Below are 17563 nucleotides of genomic sequence, written 5' to 3'. Positions count from 1 at the left end.
CGATGGCACATGTAAAAAAACCGTCGCGCTTTACCGCTTGTCAGTTGACCAACAGCCGACGCTCTGTTCGCTGCTATTAGTAACAATATATATTGCTGTAATCGAAATTTTAGCTTACCGGTCACCTCAAGTTAGCTCTAATGAGCATTTTGATCTTGGACATGCCGGCTGCTGTCTTCGTCAACATCACGACCCACGTAAGGTGCTGCTCGCTCATGTACAACACATTTCCGTCAGGCCGCGAACCCAGCCCAAACCTCGAAGACAACTCAAAAGACAACTTTCATCGCCGACCCAGCCGCAGGCAGCAGGGCCTACAGACAGAACATGGGCGTCTTCCGGGAAACACCAGGCAAACCAAGACACCAGGCAAACCAAGCCGCAGACACGATGATCATCACCGTGGCACAAGAACCAATCGCGCTTGTGGTCAGTCCAAAGGGCCGCCAACATTCCGCGGATAATCGAGAGAAAACATAGAAAGCTGGCTGGAGACGTTCGACTGAATCACCACTTTGAACAGCTGGTACCCCTAGAAAAAGATTGCCGCGTCTACTTCTGCCTAGAAGATGCCGCGAAGACGTTCGAAAGAACCAGAAATTTATGCTACGAAGCTGGGATCTCTTCTGGACGACGTTCTCGAGCACGTTTACGGGCGTCGTTCACAAGGAACGAGCCACTACTACCTAATGAACGCGTGTGAAACTCGCCAACAAAAACGTGACCACCTTCGTCGAAGAGATGAGCCGGCTGTTCCATCATGCCGCCCCACCATGGCCGAGCAGAAGCAGCTCCGATTCCTGATGCTAGGAATCAAGCAAAAGCTGTTTGCGGGGCTTGTTCGCAACTCACCGAAGACGTTATATGAATGTCCTACCGAGGCGAGAACTATCGAAAGGCCGCTTGAGATGCGGATGACGCAGTACAACCACCGCTCATATTTCAACTACGCCGACACCCATGCAGTGAGGATCGATGACCTGCACGAGACAATCCAAACGATCGTGCGTGAGGAGCTCAGCAAGCTATCACCAACGCCGAAGCTTCAAGTTAATTTGGTCGTCGACATGGTCCGCTAAAAGGCACGGCAACTGCTTGGAATCTCCAGACGCACCGTAACCAGTAGCAGGAAGCTCTGAGCTACGTCGCTGCTTCGTCTTCTCTTCTATTTCCTCACCCCCTTTTCACTGTTTTTGCACCTCAGTTATCCGCGCCGCCGCAGTCCACCGCGACGCTCCTCCAAAGCCGCGTGAGGACGCGCCTTGGCCCCACTGCAGTTCCACCGCCAAACTCCGCGGCCACCCTCACCGACGCCATACCATCCATTTGCCGGCTAGCGCAGCTCTTTTAGGAAGACTGACATCTGGTGCGCCCCTGACCACTGTCCATTATGCTACCGCTACGGTGAAGCCGGGCACAAGTGCCGCCTCTGCCACTATCATCAGATAATACTACAGGGTTTCGTCATCAACGCGCCACGTCCACAGTGGGACGAAAGACCATGCGACCTCGAAACAACACACTGAACTCCCCGAGGATCTACCCGCTCACCATCACCCGGTCACTACCTGTCGCCTCACCGACGGCCGTAAACTGCCCCAACCAGGGACCGCCACCTAAACTGTAATCGGAAAACTAAGGTCAGCAACCGATGGAGGTGCGGTTGCTGTACGATGGACTGCCGAAGATCCTCCACCACCGATGATGATGCCACGACAAAAAAAAAATCAAGAACCACCACAGCCTCAACGTAGCCTTTATGTCGTAACTCCGCGTATTGAAGACGACCTCACGACGCAACGCAGAAACAGTGGAGCAGACCGACGTAGGCCTGTTCAGACGCCCCGACTCAACTACAATGCAGAACAACGAACAAGCGGCCGTGACGTTCTCATCCTCGGCCACAACGTCAGCGGTTTCGTCGGCGCTGCGGCCGACTATTTTGTCGTCAGTAGGACATTCCCACCAAGCTGCAAAAAAGTAAAGACCGCTTGAAGTGGATCTGAAATTCGTGCAGCTGAAGGCCACCTGACAATGCCAGTTAGAGTTTTCACAGCAAACGTCACTCTAAATAACCGAGCATATCCAGCGAGCTTCGCAATTCTACAAAAACGCTCCAAAATTGTGATAACTGGTATGGACTTTTTAAGTCACCAGGACGTCATTATTGACCTAAGGTCTGAGTAAATGCGCCACCGTGGTGTTCTAGTGGCTAAGGTACTCGGCTGCTGACCCGCAGGTCACATGATCGAATCCAGGTGGCGGCGGCGGCTGCATTTCCAATGGAAGCGGAAATGCTGTAGGCCCGGGTGCTATGATTCAGGTGCATGTTAATGAACCCCAGGTGGTCGAAAATTCCGGAGCCCTTCACCATGACGTCCCTCATAATCATATTGTCACGAGGTTGTGATACACGCAGCGCTTGAGAGGAAGCACGCAGGAGTCAGGGCGGTGTCAGGCGAACTGTTTATTGGGCGAACTTGTGCCCAGCAAAACAGGGCCAAACACAACTCACAGCAAGAGCGGCGTGAACAGTCGTCGGCCGACACCGAAAAAAAAAAAGACCCCCAGTGGCGCACTGCGCCGGCTTTTTATACACGCGTCGTAACGCGTTCCAAAGTGGCATACAAGATAAACGCGGCCTGCGTTGCACTTAACAGAAAGTGATAGCGTCTTCCTTCGCAAACGAAAAGAACCGCACGTGTCAGTTTTTTATACACGCGTCGTAACGCGTTCCAGAGTGGCATACAAGATAAACGCGGCCTGCGTTGCGCTTAACAGAAAGTGATAGCGTCTTCCTTCGTAAACCAAAAGAACCGCACGTGTCACTACCCCCCTCTGAAAAAGCATCGTCCCGATGCTAAAGACAGAACATAAGAGAGAGTACATGCAATAAATTACATTAACAATGCGTCACAGCTAATCAGCGCGCGTAATAAGGTTTAAGTCGCACCACGTGTACGACTTCGGGTCGAGCACGGCGTCGTTGGGATGACGTTAAGCCATCTTTTCGCTTGTGTACGCCGCAGTGTGTGACCAGAGGTGCAGTGCTGAAGAAGCGCCGTCGCTATGGCGAAGACCAAGAATCACACCAATCACAACCAGAATCGCAAGGACCACCGGAATGGTATCAAGAGGCCCAAGAAAGGAAACAAGCCTTCCATGCGCGGGGTGGACGCCAAGTTTGTGCGGAACATGCGGTTTGCCAAGAGGCACAACAAGAAGGGTCTGAAGAAAATGCGTGCGAACGAGGCCCTGCAGAAGGAGGCTGCACTGGCGGCAAAGAAGGCATTATAGTAATAATAAACGTGTCATCACATTCGAAAAAAAAAAGACCCCCAGTGGCGCACTGCGCCGGCTTTTTATACACGCGTCGTAACGCGTTCCAGAAAGGCATACAAGATAAACGCGGCCTGCGTTGCGCTTAACAGAAAGTGATAGCGTCTTCCTTCGCAAACGAAAAGAACCGCACGTGTCAGTTTTTTATACACGCGTCGTAACGCGTTCCAGAGTGGCATACAAGATAAACGCGGCCTGCGTTGCGCTTAACAGAAAGTGATAGCGTCTTCCTTCGTAAACGAAAATAACCGCACGTGTCAGTTTTTTATACACGCGTCGTAACGCGTTCCAGAGTGGCATACAAGATAAACGCGGCCTGCGTTGCGCCTAACAGAAAGTGATAGCGTCTTCCTTCGTAAACCAAAAGAACCGCACGTGTCAATATAGTAGTTTTGGGACGTTAAACTCTACATACCAATTAATCAATCAGGTCTGCGTCAACAACAGTATCCACAAAAAAAAAGCATCGCCACCGCATACGCTGTCAAGAAGGCAGGCCTTGAGCGTGTTAGAAGACCAAGACACCATTCCTCCTCGCTCCAGCGTCAGCATTTTCGTCGGCACTCAGGAATCAACATACGTGCAAAACGTCATTGAAGCGGCCAGTACCTGCTGATCAACCGCAGAATTTGCGTCGCCAGAGGTATAGCCAAGCTGCGAAGAGGCAACGCAAGAGTGATGCTCACGAACTTCAGCAACGAGCACAAGCACGTGAGCAAAGGCACGACGGTTGCCTACATGGAAGAAATACTGCAAGCCAGCAACGCTTCACCCTCATTGATTCTACCGAATCTACTCCGACGACACAAGCCCTTAAACCAGCTTTCGTAGTTAATCTGAGCAATATTGCTCTTAGAATACTGCAGATTTTTAAACTAGGAACTTTTATTTTAGTATCATGTATCGGTGGAATACACGCGCCAACTCGCGTGTGCGTTTAGAAGGAAAGTTCTCGTCACGACGCGCCGAAAATGGAGTTATAACCTCTAAATTCTTGTTTTTTGCTTTTTGCTGTAATCGAAGAAAAAGTTGTCTGTCCGGCACTGAACGAGCAGCACGCTCAAAGCGAAAGTTCGGAAAAATACTGCTTTGACACGGAAATGCAGAAGGCCATTGTGAAAAGACATGACCCGAAGTGACAAGTCAGCCTTGTCAAGTACTAAAAAAGGCGGTAATAGTGATAGACGGAGTGTAAAGTGTAATGTGCATATAGAGAAAAAAAGAAGCTTGGGCTTCAGACTTTTGTCAAATGAAAAGTTAAAGCGCCGCGTCACCTCACTGTATTGGCATGCTGTTATAGTACAGTAACATACTCAAACAAAGGTGGGCATAAACTGCAGCAGTTCGAGTGTGCTAAGCTGCGGCGCAAAAGATAAAGCCGTATCTTCAGCTAAAGGACAAAAACCAAGGGGATTCTCTGACGAGGATCTGTATAAAAGATAACCTCCCGGAACTATAGCTGTACTCGGCAGCAACCTTTATTGACCGCACTGTGGCACGCGCCGAAGCTCCGACCTGCCGCCTAGCCAAGCAACAGTGCTCAAGTTTACTGATAGTTTTTTTTCATTTTTATATATAAAAATATGAATATTCTAATATTTACTATGAGAGTCGAACAGTTGCGGGAAGTCATACGTAAAATATGTATTGTTAATTGGTATAAATACCTTCATTTTCTCATGGTTTCTCATGTAGCACCACCTTTTCAGCCCACCCGTTTTATTGTATACATGGCGTCTCGACGTGGTGTGTCAGTGGGCTGACGCACATTTTGGTGGTGGCAATAAATGTGCACTGAACCACCGAAATACGTTTCTTTCACAAAGGAAAAAGACCCTGCCAGCGCCTGATTTTTCGCTTTAAAGCGTCACTGAAGAGGAGCCGAGACTTGATTGAGATTGGCAAACTTTCCTTTCAGAACTCTAATGCTGCCGGTGAGGTAATCACAACTTCATTACTACTGAATAAAATGAAGGTTCAAGATTCATTTCTAAATTTCACACTGAAATCTCCATGCGTGTCAGTTTCTAAAATTATTTTCGTATCTTCGTGACGTACGCGGAATGGAACTTTTTCAAATTTGTATGCTAGATCTATGACACCCACAGACAGCAGCGTACTTATGTTTCATTGATTAGAAACTACATGCCACTTAGTAGACACCTTCGAAATCTACGACATCTAGGTGCTTGATGCGGGAATCTGAAGGTGGCATCTCACTAAATTTCTTTTCACACATTTTCTCGCTTACGAAGCGTCGTTTCACAGCAAGAGTGGCTTTTTGGTATTGTTAAATTGTGCTTATCCACTACGCGAAAAGTCATTTTTGTCTTTAGTGTCTTCAAAGCCAGGGAATTTGAGGTAGATAAATGCCTTTTTATGAATTGTGTAGTTGTCCTCGTATTGTGAGCAAACCAGGAACGCTGAATACGCTGGCATATAAAAATCCGACACACGTCAGCACCCACATAACAGAAGAGACGCCAGTTTTTCGCCAGGAAGCGTGCACTACGTTTGCATAATATGCATGTCTATAGACCGCTCACACCCAGAGAAGGAGTGTGGCCTAAAAGTAGTGCATTTCCTTTCCTCGCTCTCTCCACCTGTGGTTTGGCCGCAGCCGCTGGTGTGTAGGAATCGCCGCGTTTTTCATGCGCAGCGCGTGAAAGGTAAGTGTTTCTTTTGTTTTAGAAGCGAAGCTCCTTATGGCGTGGTTTGTGCATCCCTCGTAGTACGTAACCACCAGTGGCACATACCCGAAATAGCGGTCCTTACGATTTTGACCTCCAAGGTGGTTCCGGTGAGAGATTTCTTCTGTGCGTTGTTGAACAATAAAAGATAGTGCTCAATGCACATGTTAATGGCTGCTAAGGGGGAATGAGAGACAGGAGCATTCGGCCTTTAGGTAACGCGCACGCTGCGATCCCCATTAGCAGCTATTCGCATGTACATTGAGCACGATCTGACAAGAAAGGGTTGCTACGTTATACTCGCTGGGTGTAACCTCCTCGGTTTTAGAAAGGTTTAGCGAGCGTTGCGCTGCATAGCCATGAATACAGTGAACTAGTATATACCATGAACTCGAGGTGGTTAAAGCTGGGAAGTAAACCCGAAGCGCAAGCCGTAAGAAAGTGTGCATGTGCCACCTCCCGTTTAGTCCTTGAAGTGTCCGCTGGAAGGCGGTGCTTCTATATGGAGGATATATGATGAAAAGATGCGAGATGATGGTACTTGGAGTGCTGAATAGATGGACGAACGGACACACAGACAGATGCATGGATGGACGCATGAATGCAAGGGACGGACCCACGAACAGACGCACGCACGGACGGGTGGATGGACGCATGGACGGTTACACAGACGTACGCAGGAACGGACGGAAGCAAGAACGAATGGACGGACGAATGCTTCGCCCCACTCCCCATCATTCACTCCGTGGATATGCTGCCATTTTTTTTTTGATGTGCTAAAGCAGTTGTGCTGCTGAACATAGAAATATGGAACGAGAACAGGTCAACGGGCTACCACAGCACCGTTTTTAGCTGCGATAACTTATCACAAGCACAAAAAAAAATAGGAGCAGAGACTTGCGGGTGCACCTTCCGATGAAATGACTTTGTTTAGGTGACATTGCATTCTTCTCCTACAAATATTTTAGTACATGTGTTTTCTGTCCTGGTGGCCGTTTCTTCATTACACAAGTTTGTGGTTCTGGTGGGCTGCTGATATTCTTCAACATCTGCAGTGAAGAGAAGCAATGCCAAAGCTGAAGGTTAATGCACAAAATGTTTCGTCCAGATGTCTTTTGTCGTAACATCAACGTCTCTCATTTATTTGCTGCTCAGATTTGGGCGCACGTTAAAGAATCCCAGGTGGTCGAAATTTCCGGAGCCCTCCACTACGGCATCTCTCATAATCATATAGTGGTTTTGGGACGTTAAACCCCACAAATCAATCAATCTCATTTATTTGCAAAGGCACGATACATGAGTCAGAATTCCAGGGACTACCGAAATCGAAACACGTGCAATTTCAAGATTATCGAAAGAGCACTTTTCAAACTGCATAATGGAAAGACATGCATGACATAAGTGTTGTTTGGCTTATGAAGGAAAGTGCTGCTAGCGTTTTTTTTTTTTTTTGACGGCACGCCATTTCTCAACTTGTGACAGTTTTGTGACAACCTTAATTCTTTTTTTTTGGTAGTCTGAATGCCGTGAATTATCGATCCACATTCGTTAAAGCCAGGTTGTTACCTCAACACGCACACTGGTTCTAATGCTTCAGAAAAAACCGGCAACATTTTTACGAAAAAAAAAAAATGGCAGCATATCCACGGAGTGAATGATGGGGAGTGGGGCGAAGCATTCGTCCGTCCATTCGTTCTTGCTTCCGTCCGTTCCTGCGTACGTCTGTGTAACCGTCCATGCGTCCATCCACCCGTCCGTGCGTGCGTCTGTTCGTGCGTCCGTCCCTGCGTTCGTCCAGGCATCCGCGCCTGCGTCCATTCATGCGTCCATTCATGCATCTGTCTGTGTGTCCGTTCGTCCATCTATTCAGCACTCCAAGTACCACCATCTCGCATCTTTTCATTATATATTCTCCATATAGAAGCACCGCCTTCCAGCGGACACTTCAAGGACTAAACGGGAGGTGGCACATGCACACTTTCTTACGGCTTGCGCTTCGGGTTTACTTCCCAGCTTTAACCACCTCGAGTTCATGGTATATACTAGTTCACTGTATTCATGGCTCTGCAGCGCAACGCTCGCTAAACCTTTCTAGAACCAAGGAGGTTACACCCAGCGAGTATAACGTAGCAACCCTTTCTTGTCAGATCGTGCTCAATGTACATGCCAATAGCTGCTAATGGGGATCGCAGCGTGCGCGTTACCTAAAGGCCGAATGCTCCTGTCTCTCATTCCCCCTTAGCAGCCATTAACATGTGCATTGAGCACTATCTTTTATTGTTCAACAACGCACAGAAGAAATCTCTCACCGGAACCACCTTGGAGGTCAAAATAGTAAGGACCGCTATTTCGCGTATGTGCCACTGGTTGTTACGTACTACGAGGGATGCACAAGCCACGCCATAAGCAGCTTCGCCCCTAAAAAACGGGCGTTCTCTCAGCGCATCGCCTTTGGCGGCTGCTCGCGTCGAAGTGCACTGACGCGATGCCTTGCTTCCATACTCGTATGTGCAAGACGTTTATTTTCAGTTTCTTTCAGTGTTATACCCACAAGTTCCAGCTGATTTATTGTCCATGCGTGTGTTATGCTGACGAAGGAACAAACACAAGGTTTTGTTTAGGTCGATGACATGAGTCAATACAGGCGTTGTTGCTTGTGGTGTCTTCGTTTTATAAACTTTCTATTTCGACGTTCTGGAGGCTGAACCAGATGAACTGCTAACGATTGTAGAGTTACGTTCAATTAAAAAAAATCAAGGCAAACAAACCGGAGAGTCATTTTGAACATTATTGCGCGCACTTGAAGTGCAGTTGGACAATGGCACACGTATTCGCTTCATTTAATTTACATTTCAACTAATAAACTTCGAGAGTTTCCTTAAAGTGTAACGCGAGTGCTTACTTCCAGCCCCCCACAAGGCCTGCTATAACAAAATATACCAACCATTTACCAATTTACACATGCTGCTTAATGATTTCATTTAAATTCTACACACTTCTTGTTTATCGTTCATCGGCACCGCTGGAGAAACATCTAGTGTGCCGCCACTGCTTTATATGTCAGCAATTTTGAAGCTTCCAGCTTAGTGATTACTGACTAGCGCCTTTACACTCACGAAGCATTGCTTTGCTTTGATTGTGCACCACGAAGAACAGCAGTATTCTGTGATTGATTGATTGATATATGGAGTTTAACATCCCAAAACCACCATATGATTATGAGAGACGGCGTAGTGGAGGGCTCCAATAATTTCAACCACCTGGGGTTCTTTAACGTGCACCCAAATTTCAGCACATGGGCCTACAACATTTCCGCCTGCATCGAAAATGCAGCCGCTGCAGCCGGGATTCGAGCCCGCGACCGGCGGGTCAGCAGCCGGGTACCTTAGCCACAAGACCACCGCAGCGGAGCGCAATATTCTGTGTATTGAGCGCATACGCAGCATACACCGCCGCAGATCACCACTCACCGACGTAGCAGCGAAACGTGGCAAGCGCTGAACGGAGCTGCGGTATAAAAAATTTGGAGGTCACGGGAATACAGGAAATCAAGGAGTACAACTCGATATGGGCTGGGCATCAATCGACGGCAGGGAAGCTAGCAGCAAGATAAAATTTAAGGAACGATTCAGACAAATGGCGGAGGAGTGTTGGGCTCGGAAGGATTTCAGTTATTTGTACATGAGGAATGTCGATACAAAATGGAGGAAGCGAACCAGAAAACGGACGGGTAAAAAAATTGGCAGATCTCCCGTACAGTGGGAATCGATGATATGCGAAGCATGAATGAGGAAAGGTGATAGGTCACTTTAACATCAGTACAACGTTAAGAGCCAGAGGTAAATTATGCCGTACATGATTTCCATGTCGTGATTATCATGTTTGGATGTGTCGTTTACCTTCGCCATGCATTAACGTCACCTAATACCAGCTTTGGCATATATGGAGCTAGCAGAACGGCCGTGAGCGTGCTTTAAGAGTAGCATGTCATCATGTTTTACATAAAATCTTCTGATTATTATCGTATTTGGACGTGTCATTTACATTCATCGTTCATTCACGTCATGTCATACCAAATTTGGTATATGTGGAACTAGTAAAACGGCCGTGAGAACACTATGAGCGTAGCATGAGTCATGTTTTACATGAAACGCATAATATGATTATCAGGTTTGGACGTGTCATTTACCTTCGTCGTCTATTCGCTTCCCATGATACCGAATTAGGTACATTTGGAGCTAGCGCAACGGCGGCAAGCGCGTCATGAAGGGCCCAATATACTTTGACGAAACGTTGACGCACGCGCAGGCTGGGTGCAGCGATGTCACGCTAAAACGCGAGCACTCGATAGTGTTACGCCGGGCGCGACCAGCGCGGCCTGGTGGCAACCGGTGCGAAATGAATTATGTCTCATTTCGCGCCGATGACGTTACTTAGACAGCAAAGCGTCTGCCTCTCCGTATCGGAGGGACACCGTGTGCGCTCAAACGCGCATGCGTCAAAGCAACGCAGCGCAGCGCGCGTCTGCTAGTATTCGCGATTCAAGCAATTCATGCGGCACCTAGGGGCAATATAGGGAAGTTGCGTATTGAGGTCCAAACAGTCCAAGCGCCAGTCATATACGGTAGGGGCACGGTAGGATGGTGCCGCTCGTGAAGAAAAAACGAACGGCCAAGGAGATTTCTTCTTCCCCGGTGAGGCACCAGTGTTAACTTGTTGACTCGAACCTAATAAATGACCGTTGTAACCAGTGACTACATGTCACTGCAGTGCCCGAAGTACCTAAACGAATTCGCAGAGACGCGATGCGCCATGTGCATTGCACGCACAATGCGTCCTCTTTAAGAACGCTGCTCGCGGTTGCGGGACCGCTGAGGCGACTAAAGTAAGATGCTCCACGTCAACAACCCGCTCCCCATCTACAAAGCAGCGTGAACTGCAGTCACACTGCAGAAAACTGAATATTTGTGTTAGCGACAGCGGACGCTGTGACCTCCGTGAATCTGCTATGCTGCAAATCCGCAGCGCCTTCTCATGGTCATTTGAGTTGCGAATATGGCATGCAGATCCACAAATAAAGTGAGTGGGCAGATCCACTGATCTCTACTAGGAGAATATCGGTGACTGGAGTGGCATCACCGGCGTGACACAATAAAACAAACGCTGGCGCGATCGTGAGCCGGTTCAAGTCGCAGTATATTGGCGTCTTGAGTGTGACGTGCATTATTGTTCTTACATAACACGCATCTCATGATTATCATGTTTGCACCAGTCACACACCTTCGAGATCCATTCACGTTACGTAATATCAAATTTTGGCATATTTGAAGGTAGCGAAACTGGTTGAAATTTACTGAGCTCTTAACTACGGCGTCTCTCATAATCATATGGTGGTTTTGGGAGGTTAAACCCCACATATCACTCAAGGTAGCGAAATAGCCGTGAGTGCATCATGGAAGTGGGACTTAGTCATGTTGTTCCATATGACACGCATGTCATGACCATCAGGTTTGGGCGTGTCATTTACCCATGTCGTCCGTTTGCTTCACGTAATAACGAATTTGGTACATGTGAAGCTAGTGAAACGGCCGCAAGCGCATGATGAGCGTAGCATGTAGTCATGTTTTTACATGACACGCATCTCATGATTATCATGTTTGCACAAGTTACATATCGTCGTCCTTTATTCACGTCCTTTAATACCAAACTTGGTTCATGAGAAGCTAGCGAAACGGCCGTGAGCGCATCATGAGCATGGCATGTACTCATGTTGTTACATGACACCCAAGTCATGATTTTGATGTTAGGGTCTGTCGCTTGTGTTCGCAATGTAGTCATGTCATACCTTATCGGTTTTGCAACACAACATGTTAATGAAACCACCACAAAAGCAGCAAGACTCTGACGTGTAAATCATGACATTTATGACATACATGCCATGATTGTTATGTTATAACTAGTCAAGTATGTTCGCCATACAGTCATGATACACCATACGAAGTTTGGTATTGGTACCGCAATCGAAACAGTCAGGAGAGCTAAAAGTAGTAGGCGCTAGATGGATAGATAGATAGATAGATAGATAGATAGATAGATAGATAGATAGATAGATAGATAGATAGATAGATAGATAGATAGATAGATAGATAGATAGATAGATAGAAAGACAGATAGATATAGAGATAGATAGATAGACAGATAGATATATAGATAGATTGATAGATACGCTCAAGTTTGCTAAGAAATGCTTCAAATTTAATACTTAGAGCCCAGCAGGCGGCCGAATAAAAAAGAACTAATGGTTAAGAAGAAGGAGAACAAAACGGAGACCGACATGGGAAGAATAGGCATGATTAAGATGTCGGCACTGGAGATCTATCGAAGTTCTAATCCGGAAGTTGCCAAGCAAAGGATATTTGATAATTCTTGGCGTAGTTTTGCACTGTTTAAGGTCAGTATTGGAGTATCGCCATCTAAGGCTTATCGGGCTAAATAGAAATGAGTAGACATAGTATACAGTGCGTGTGGAGAGGAAGAAGAAACTGTCGAACACTTGATAATGTTCTGTAAAGGGCTTCACCATATAGGTAAGGATGATGGCGCAGAGTTGTTTAAAGCAATTGGCTTTAGGGACCAAAGGGCAAAATAGACTTTAAGCGGGTAGGAATAACCAAAAGGAGGTCATATGATTGGGACAACAATCAAGGTACGAGTGAAAATTACATTCTTGACTGAAAATTTCAGTCCTTAACTTCACTATTTAAAGCAAAAACAAAGACAAATTTAGTTTTTGTTCACTAAGTATTACGGCTAGGTGGCGCTAGCCACCACCCGATCTAGAGCGTGCAGCCATATGTCCATCCATCCACCCAGGCAGCCTTCTTGTGGAATTGTTCTGTAGTCAAACGCGGCCCGTTACTAAAAGTTACAGACTCATTTATTCTTAGCTAATAATTACTACAATGATATAAAATCGGACAGCCGACTGGCGTCATTTTGGCATAATGTTTTCTCAGCGTAAAGTGTAGAGTGCCATAATATGCATATTTCTAGTCAAGTGGGACGCCTTACTGTCAGTCGCGGAGTCAAACGTTTACGATGCAATTTATTTCATTTGTATGAAATGAAAAATAGAACTCTGCAACATGGATATGCCTTTGTCGGACATGAAGCTTGTCGCGAGTATTTTTCCAAGAGAGCTTAAAGCCCTAGCGTGACTCTCTGGTCGAGCACTTTTCTGCCATCTGGAATACCTAGGCTCAAATTTTTGTTTTATTTTTTGCTCTCATAAAAATAAATGAGCCATCAAAAACAACGGCATCCCTTTTTCTGTGGCTCGAGCTCATTCGCACTTCACTGTTACGATTTCAAAGCCTGGGCAAATGTTGACTCTGTCACATGTGGCGTGTACCTGCGTACCACGGCTAGCTCTGCTAATCACCTGTTAAACATGTACTGATATCACGGCCTGCTATATAAGCTAGTATATACCGTACGTTTGTAGAGAAAAAGAAAAGATGACAGGATCCGGAGCTAAGGCTTTTAATGTGATAACAAGCGAGCGATCTTCTATATACAGTGAATTTCACCTGTACCCTTTTTGATATGCACCACTGTAAGGAGACGGCCACTATTACGTCGAGACGTAGGCGGCTACATAGATAGTCCCTTAAAATCGCATTCTGCGTGGAATGGTCGAATGGCAAAGATTGATTTAAGTTATGCCGTAGAAGAAAAGCGAAACGTAGATGGAGCACTCCCCTCTACTAGGCAACACAAAGAGATGGCCAGTCTAACCCATTAAATTATGCTTAGAGACGAACATTTGCTTCGAACTGAAACTTCTTATCAGAGCAGTTCTTCAGGCGTCTTTCGAACCCAGCACCACTTCCGAAGCACAGGTATAGCCTACTTTACGCACTGAAAATGCCGAAGATGTGCCAGTGCGTTAAAATTTCTGAGTAATCTTTATGTGGTGGCAAAGAAGAAGTAAAGAAAAAAAAACCACGAGTGGGTTTCGTTGGCGCATTCATAAGTAGCCACTTGAAGTTTTTCCGTGTTGAATGAACTGTTGAATGACAAGCACTTCAATTCAGTTTTTAAGTTTTGTAGTAAATTCATTAAAAGATTTCTCGTGATCCGAAAGTGTTGCACGGATTGATTTTAATTTAACAAGCGTTCTTCTTTGATTGAGGTATGGTGCTTTTCTGCTGACGCGAGGAAGACAGGATAAAATTCTGGTCACACTTTTGATGGCGGCGAAATGATAGAGGCCCGTGTACTTAACTTTAGGTACGCTTTAGAGAAATCTAGGTGGTCGATATTTTCAAAGCGCGCCACTACGTTGGTGCTTATCAGAATATTCTTGTTGCGTGACATATAAGAATCAGCAACTATTCCAACCAGAGGCCCTAGAATGCTGCTGTTTCTTATATGCAGATATTGCTGCGAGGATCGAGAAGAGCAAGCCGGAGAAAGACTTGAGGCGTGACGCCAAGTTTCTCTACGAAGACTACATGAGCTTTGAAGACGGAGCCACGAGCGGCTTAATGCAATCGTCCGCCATCAGTGCTCTGGGCTCGACGGGGCCCCTGTGGATTGTTGCGTGTCACTACGCGAAACAAAACTTGCTACAACATTTATAAGAAGCATGTAGTCGGTTCCTAAGAGTAATATCCTTACATTGTCCGGAAATAAACGCATACTATTGATAAGCAGTTTCCTGCCCTGTTTGAGCATCCATAAGTTAAATGTAAGCGTCGCAATCTCGGAGACATACGGAAAATTGTGGTGCCACGCAGCAAACGTATGACGTTTTGCATCGAATCCTACAAAAAAATTACAAAAAAAACTATAAAAAGTATGAAAAAGGTTCGGTTACCGAGCTCAATGTCATAGTTGTTTTTGTTTTAAAAATGGAGGTTTGCTGGTTTGGCTACTACATTCCTTGGGGCATTTGACCATGCGCGATTGGCCGAGACATTAAAGGGGCCTCCTGCAATACGTACACAGCTGTTACAAGATCAAAACTCGGGTCACGCGCGGTGCCGTAGCTGTCCGCCTCCACCACCTTCGGCGTCCATAACCACTATCGCAGAATAGGAAAAGAAAACGTAATACCAAGGGCACAGTGGGGCTCGAGTCCGGGTCCGCTGCGTGCCAGCCAAGTATTCTACCACTGAGCCACGCCGTTGTTTTCTTTATTTCCGGTTAAACTTCAAACACAGAGGGCTAAAATAAATATATTACAATGCATAGCAAACATAACAAAATAACAAGGGCCGTAAACCATAATATTATGACACATCATGTTCTAAAATTCCTTCATGGTCAGTAGGGCTTTTACCCTTCCTAAACATAAAGGTACACATTCATATGTTCTTACTACCTCGAGAAACCTTGAGATACTTTCTTTAAAATACTCTCTTGCTGGTCACCTGTTAGGGACATAGTGAAATCTAGTTATTCTAGAGCGCCATATACTGTGCAAGGTAGTCATCATGAGGAAATCGAAGGGTAATCCATCATCAATCCCTATTGTCAAATACCTGATTCAATCAAGGTCTAACGGAAACTTTTTGTTAATTGTCTTTTGTAATACGTTCCAAAAGTATTCTTTTTTTCCAACAATGCGGGAAAACGTGGTCAATAGTTTTTGGTTTGTTACAGATTAGACAGTGAAATCCCCATGGCATATAAACCCCACACTGCTCTAGGAAGATTCCTACAGGAAGAGTCATGGTGTGTAATTTCAAAAGAAAGAACGCTTTTCCACTTGGAGCTGCCGGCATTTTTTATAACTCGTTTATGCACATTCTGACCCTAGCATACTGTATATAGTGTTTTGTACAGTGGGATGCAGAGCGTAGTGTCACATAAATCTTTGTAGTTTTTTTTTCTTTTCAACAGACCGCAGGTAGTCAGTCAAAAAATGAACACTCAAAAACCACACGCTGGCCTCAACCTATGTATCCTTCAACAGCCCTGTGTTAACTTGAGTGCTCACAACAAACTTAAGCAACAGTCTACTTAGTCTTGTATGACGCACTGTTAGCACGAAAGGATTTTTTTGTCTCGCGGAAAAAGAAACACCTAATTACTAACTGCTTGATAAACAAATGTCCTTGCCCAAGGCCTGCACACTTCGCCCCTCTAAACGAATTCATGCAACTGCACCTTTCCCAGGTAGACCCCCGCGCAAATATTGCAAATACCCAATGTTTTCTTTGCACGTCGACTCGGGAATGGTACAGCTCTTGCGTCACATACCATAGCTTAGACACAAAAAAACAGTTGCATGCATTAGCCGTACCAAACATGGATAAGCTGCATTCCACCTATTCGCTTTCTCTTTAATTAATTTTGTTTGCTGTATTCAAAAATCATCAGTACTCTTGTATAACTCGAGCGGAACTCTGAGATAATTAACTGGCGTTTTGTTCATTTAATGGCTGCGAAAAATTCTGGTGTTGAAAGCCAATATCCATTCCAAAAGCCGAGGCAATAACCACAAGTTTATGTGGCTTCCTGTAACTTCGGCTAAAGATTTAGAAACCCTGATTGTTTTACAATAACTTCATAGGAAGTACTACAAATCGCAACATCATCAGCGTATGTGAGTAGTTTGACCTCTGAGGATTGTAATCTAAACCCACTAATGAGGTCGTTCTGCAGTATCGAGCAGCGTAATGTTTCAATGTAGATGCGAAACCACCGTGAACTGACAGGGCAAACTTGACGCACTGAGGGCTCATTTCTAACGAGGAGGCCCAATGTCTTGTGAATTATTGGTCTTGTGCTACCATGTCGATATGCATGGCTGCACCGTGAGTAATTAGCTTACCAACTATAATGTGCTCCAATACAGCAAACAAGATAACGTGGGCGACGCAATCAAACGCTTTCTTCAGATCTAGCTGGCGTATGGCCTCATGAGCTTTACTGATGCCAACACATTCGAGAACATTCCGCATTTTATTAACACTTCTTACTATGAAACGACATTTTATTCCATACGTTTGGTGTTGACCAACGATATCTTTTATTGCTGACTGTAGTCTACAAGCAAAAATTTTCATTAATATATTGTAGTGTACGTTTGTAAGTGCGATTGACCTGTACGTTGGGATTTGCTTGAGATATTCAACCTCATCTGTTTTTGGAATCAGAACGGTACGTGATTCAGCAAAGGACAGCGTAATTTCTTTTTTTCCTATGCCTCGTTACAGACGCCAGCAAGTATAGGAGACAATTCACTCTGAAAACACTTGTATCACTTGGTACAAAGAGCATCTAGTCCCACGGAGACTTGCCGTGATTTAATTTATCAATCACCCGTTCAACCTCAGATGCAGATATAGATAATTTCAACGCGCTTTTCACTTCCTCACTCTCTAGTGGCACGCGTCCTAAATATTCCGCTGTAAATCATTTTAGGTTCACCTGTCTACAATCAAAAAGGTTTTCAAAACGGTTTGAAAATACGCTTAAAATGTTATCGGTATGGGTTATTTTGTTACCACCCTTCTCTATTT

General features: G+C 45.6%; 2 protein-coding genes across 2 annotated transcripts in view; both read left to right on the top strand.

Annotated features, from left to right (window-relative positions):
• The window catches only part of LOC142768405 (uncharacterized), a 59169-nt gene extending 44478 nt beyond the window's left edge, over window positions 1-14691 (top strand). The window contains exon 5 of the mRNA XM_075870376.1: window positions 14469-14691. Within this exon, the coding sequence (XP_075726491.1) occupies window positions 14469-14674 (206 nt within the window). The 3' untranslated portion in view covers window positions 14675-14691. The remainder of the gene's footprint in view (window positions 1-14468) is intronic.
• Window positions 3009-3333, top strand: LOC142768400 (large ribosomal subunit protein eL29-like). The gene has a single exon (XM_075870369.1). The coding sequence runs from the start codon at window positions 3070-3072 to the stop codon at window positions 3295-3297; it is 228 nt and encodes a 75-aa protein (XP_075726484.1). The 5' UTR covers window positions 3009-3069; the 3' UTR covers window positions 3298-3333.
• Window positions 14692-17563: the final 2872 nt, after the last annotated feature.

The sequence above is a fragment of the Rhipicephalus microplus genome, chromosome 1, assembly GCF_043290135.1.
Source record: "Rhipicephalus microplus isolate Deutch F79 chromosome 1, USDA_Rmic, whole genome shotgun sequence".
NCBI lineage: Eukaryota > Metazoa > Arthropoda > Arachnida > Ixodida > Ixodidae > Rhipicephalus > Rhipicephalus microplus.
The sequence above is the reverse complement of the archived record's forward strand: the minus strand, read 5'-3'. Positions and strand labels throughout refer to the sequence as shown.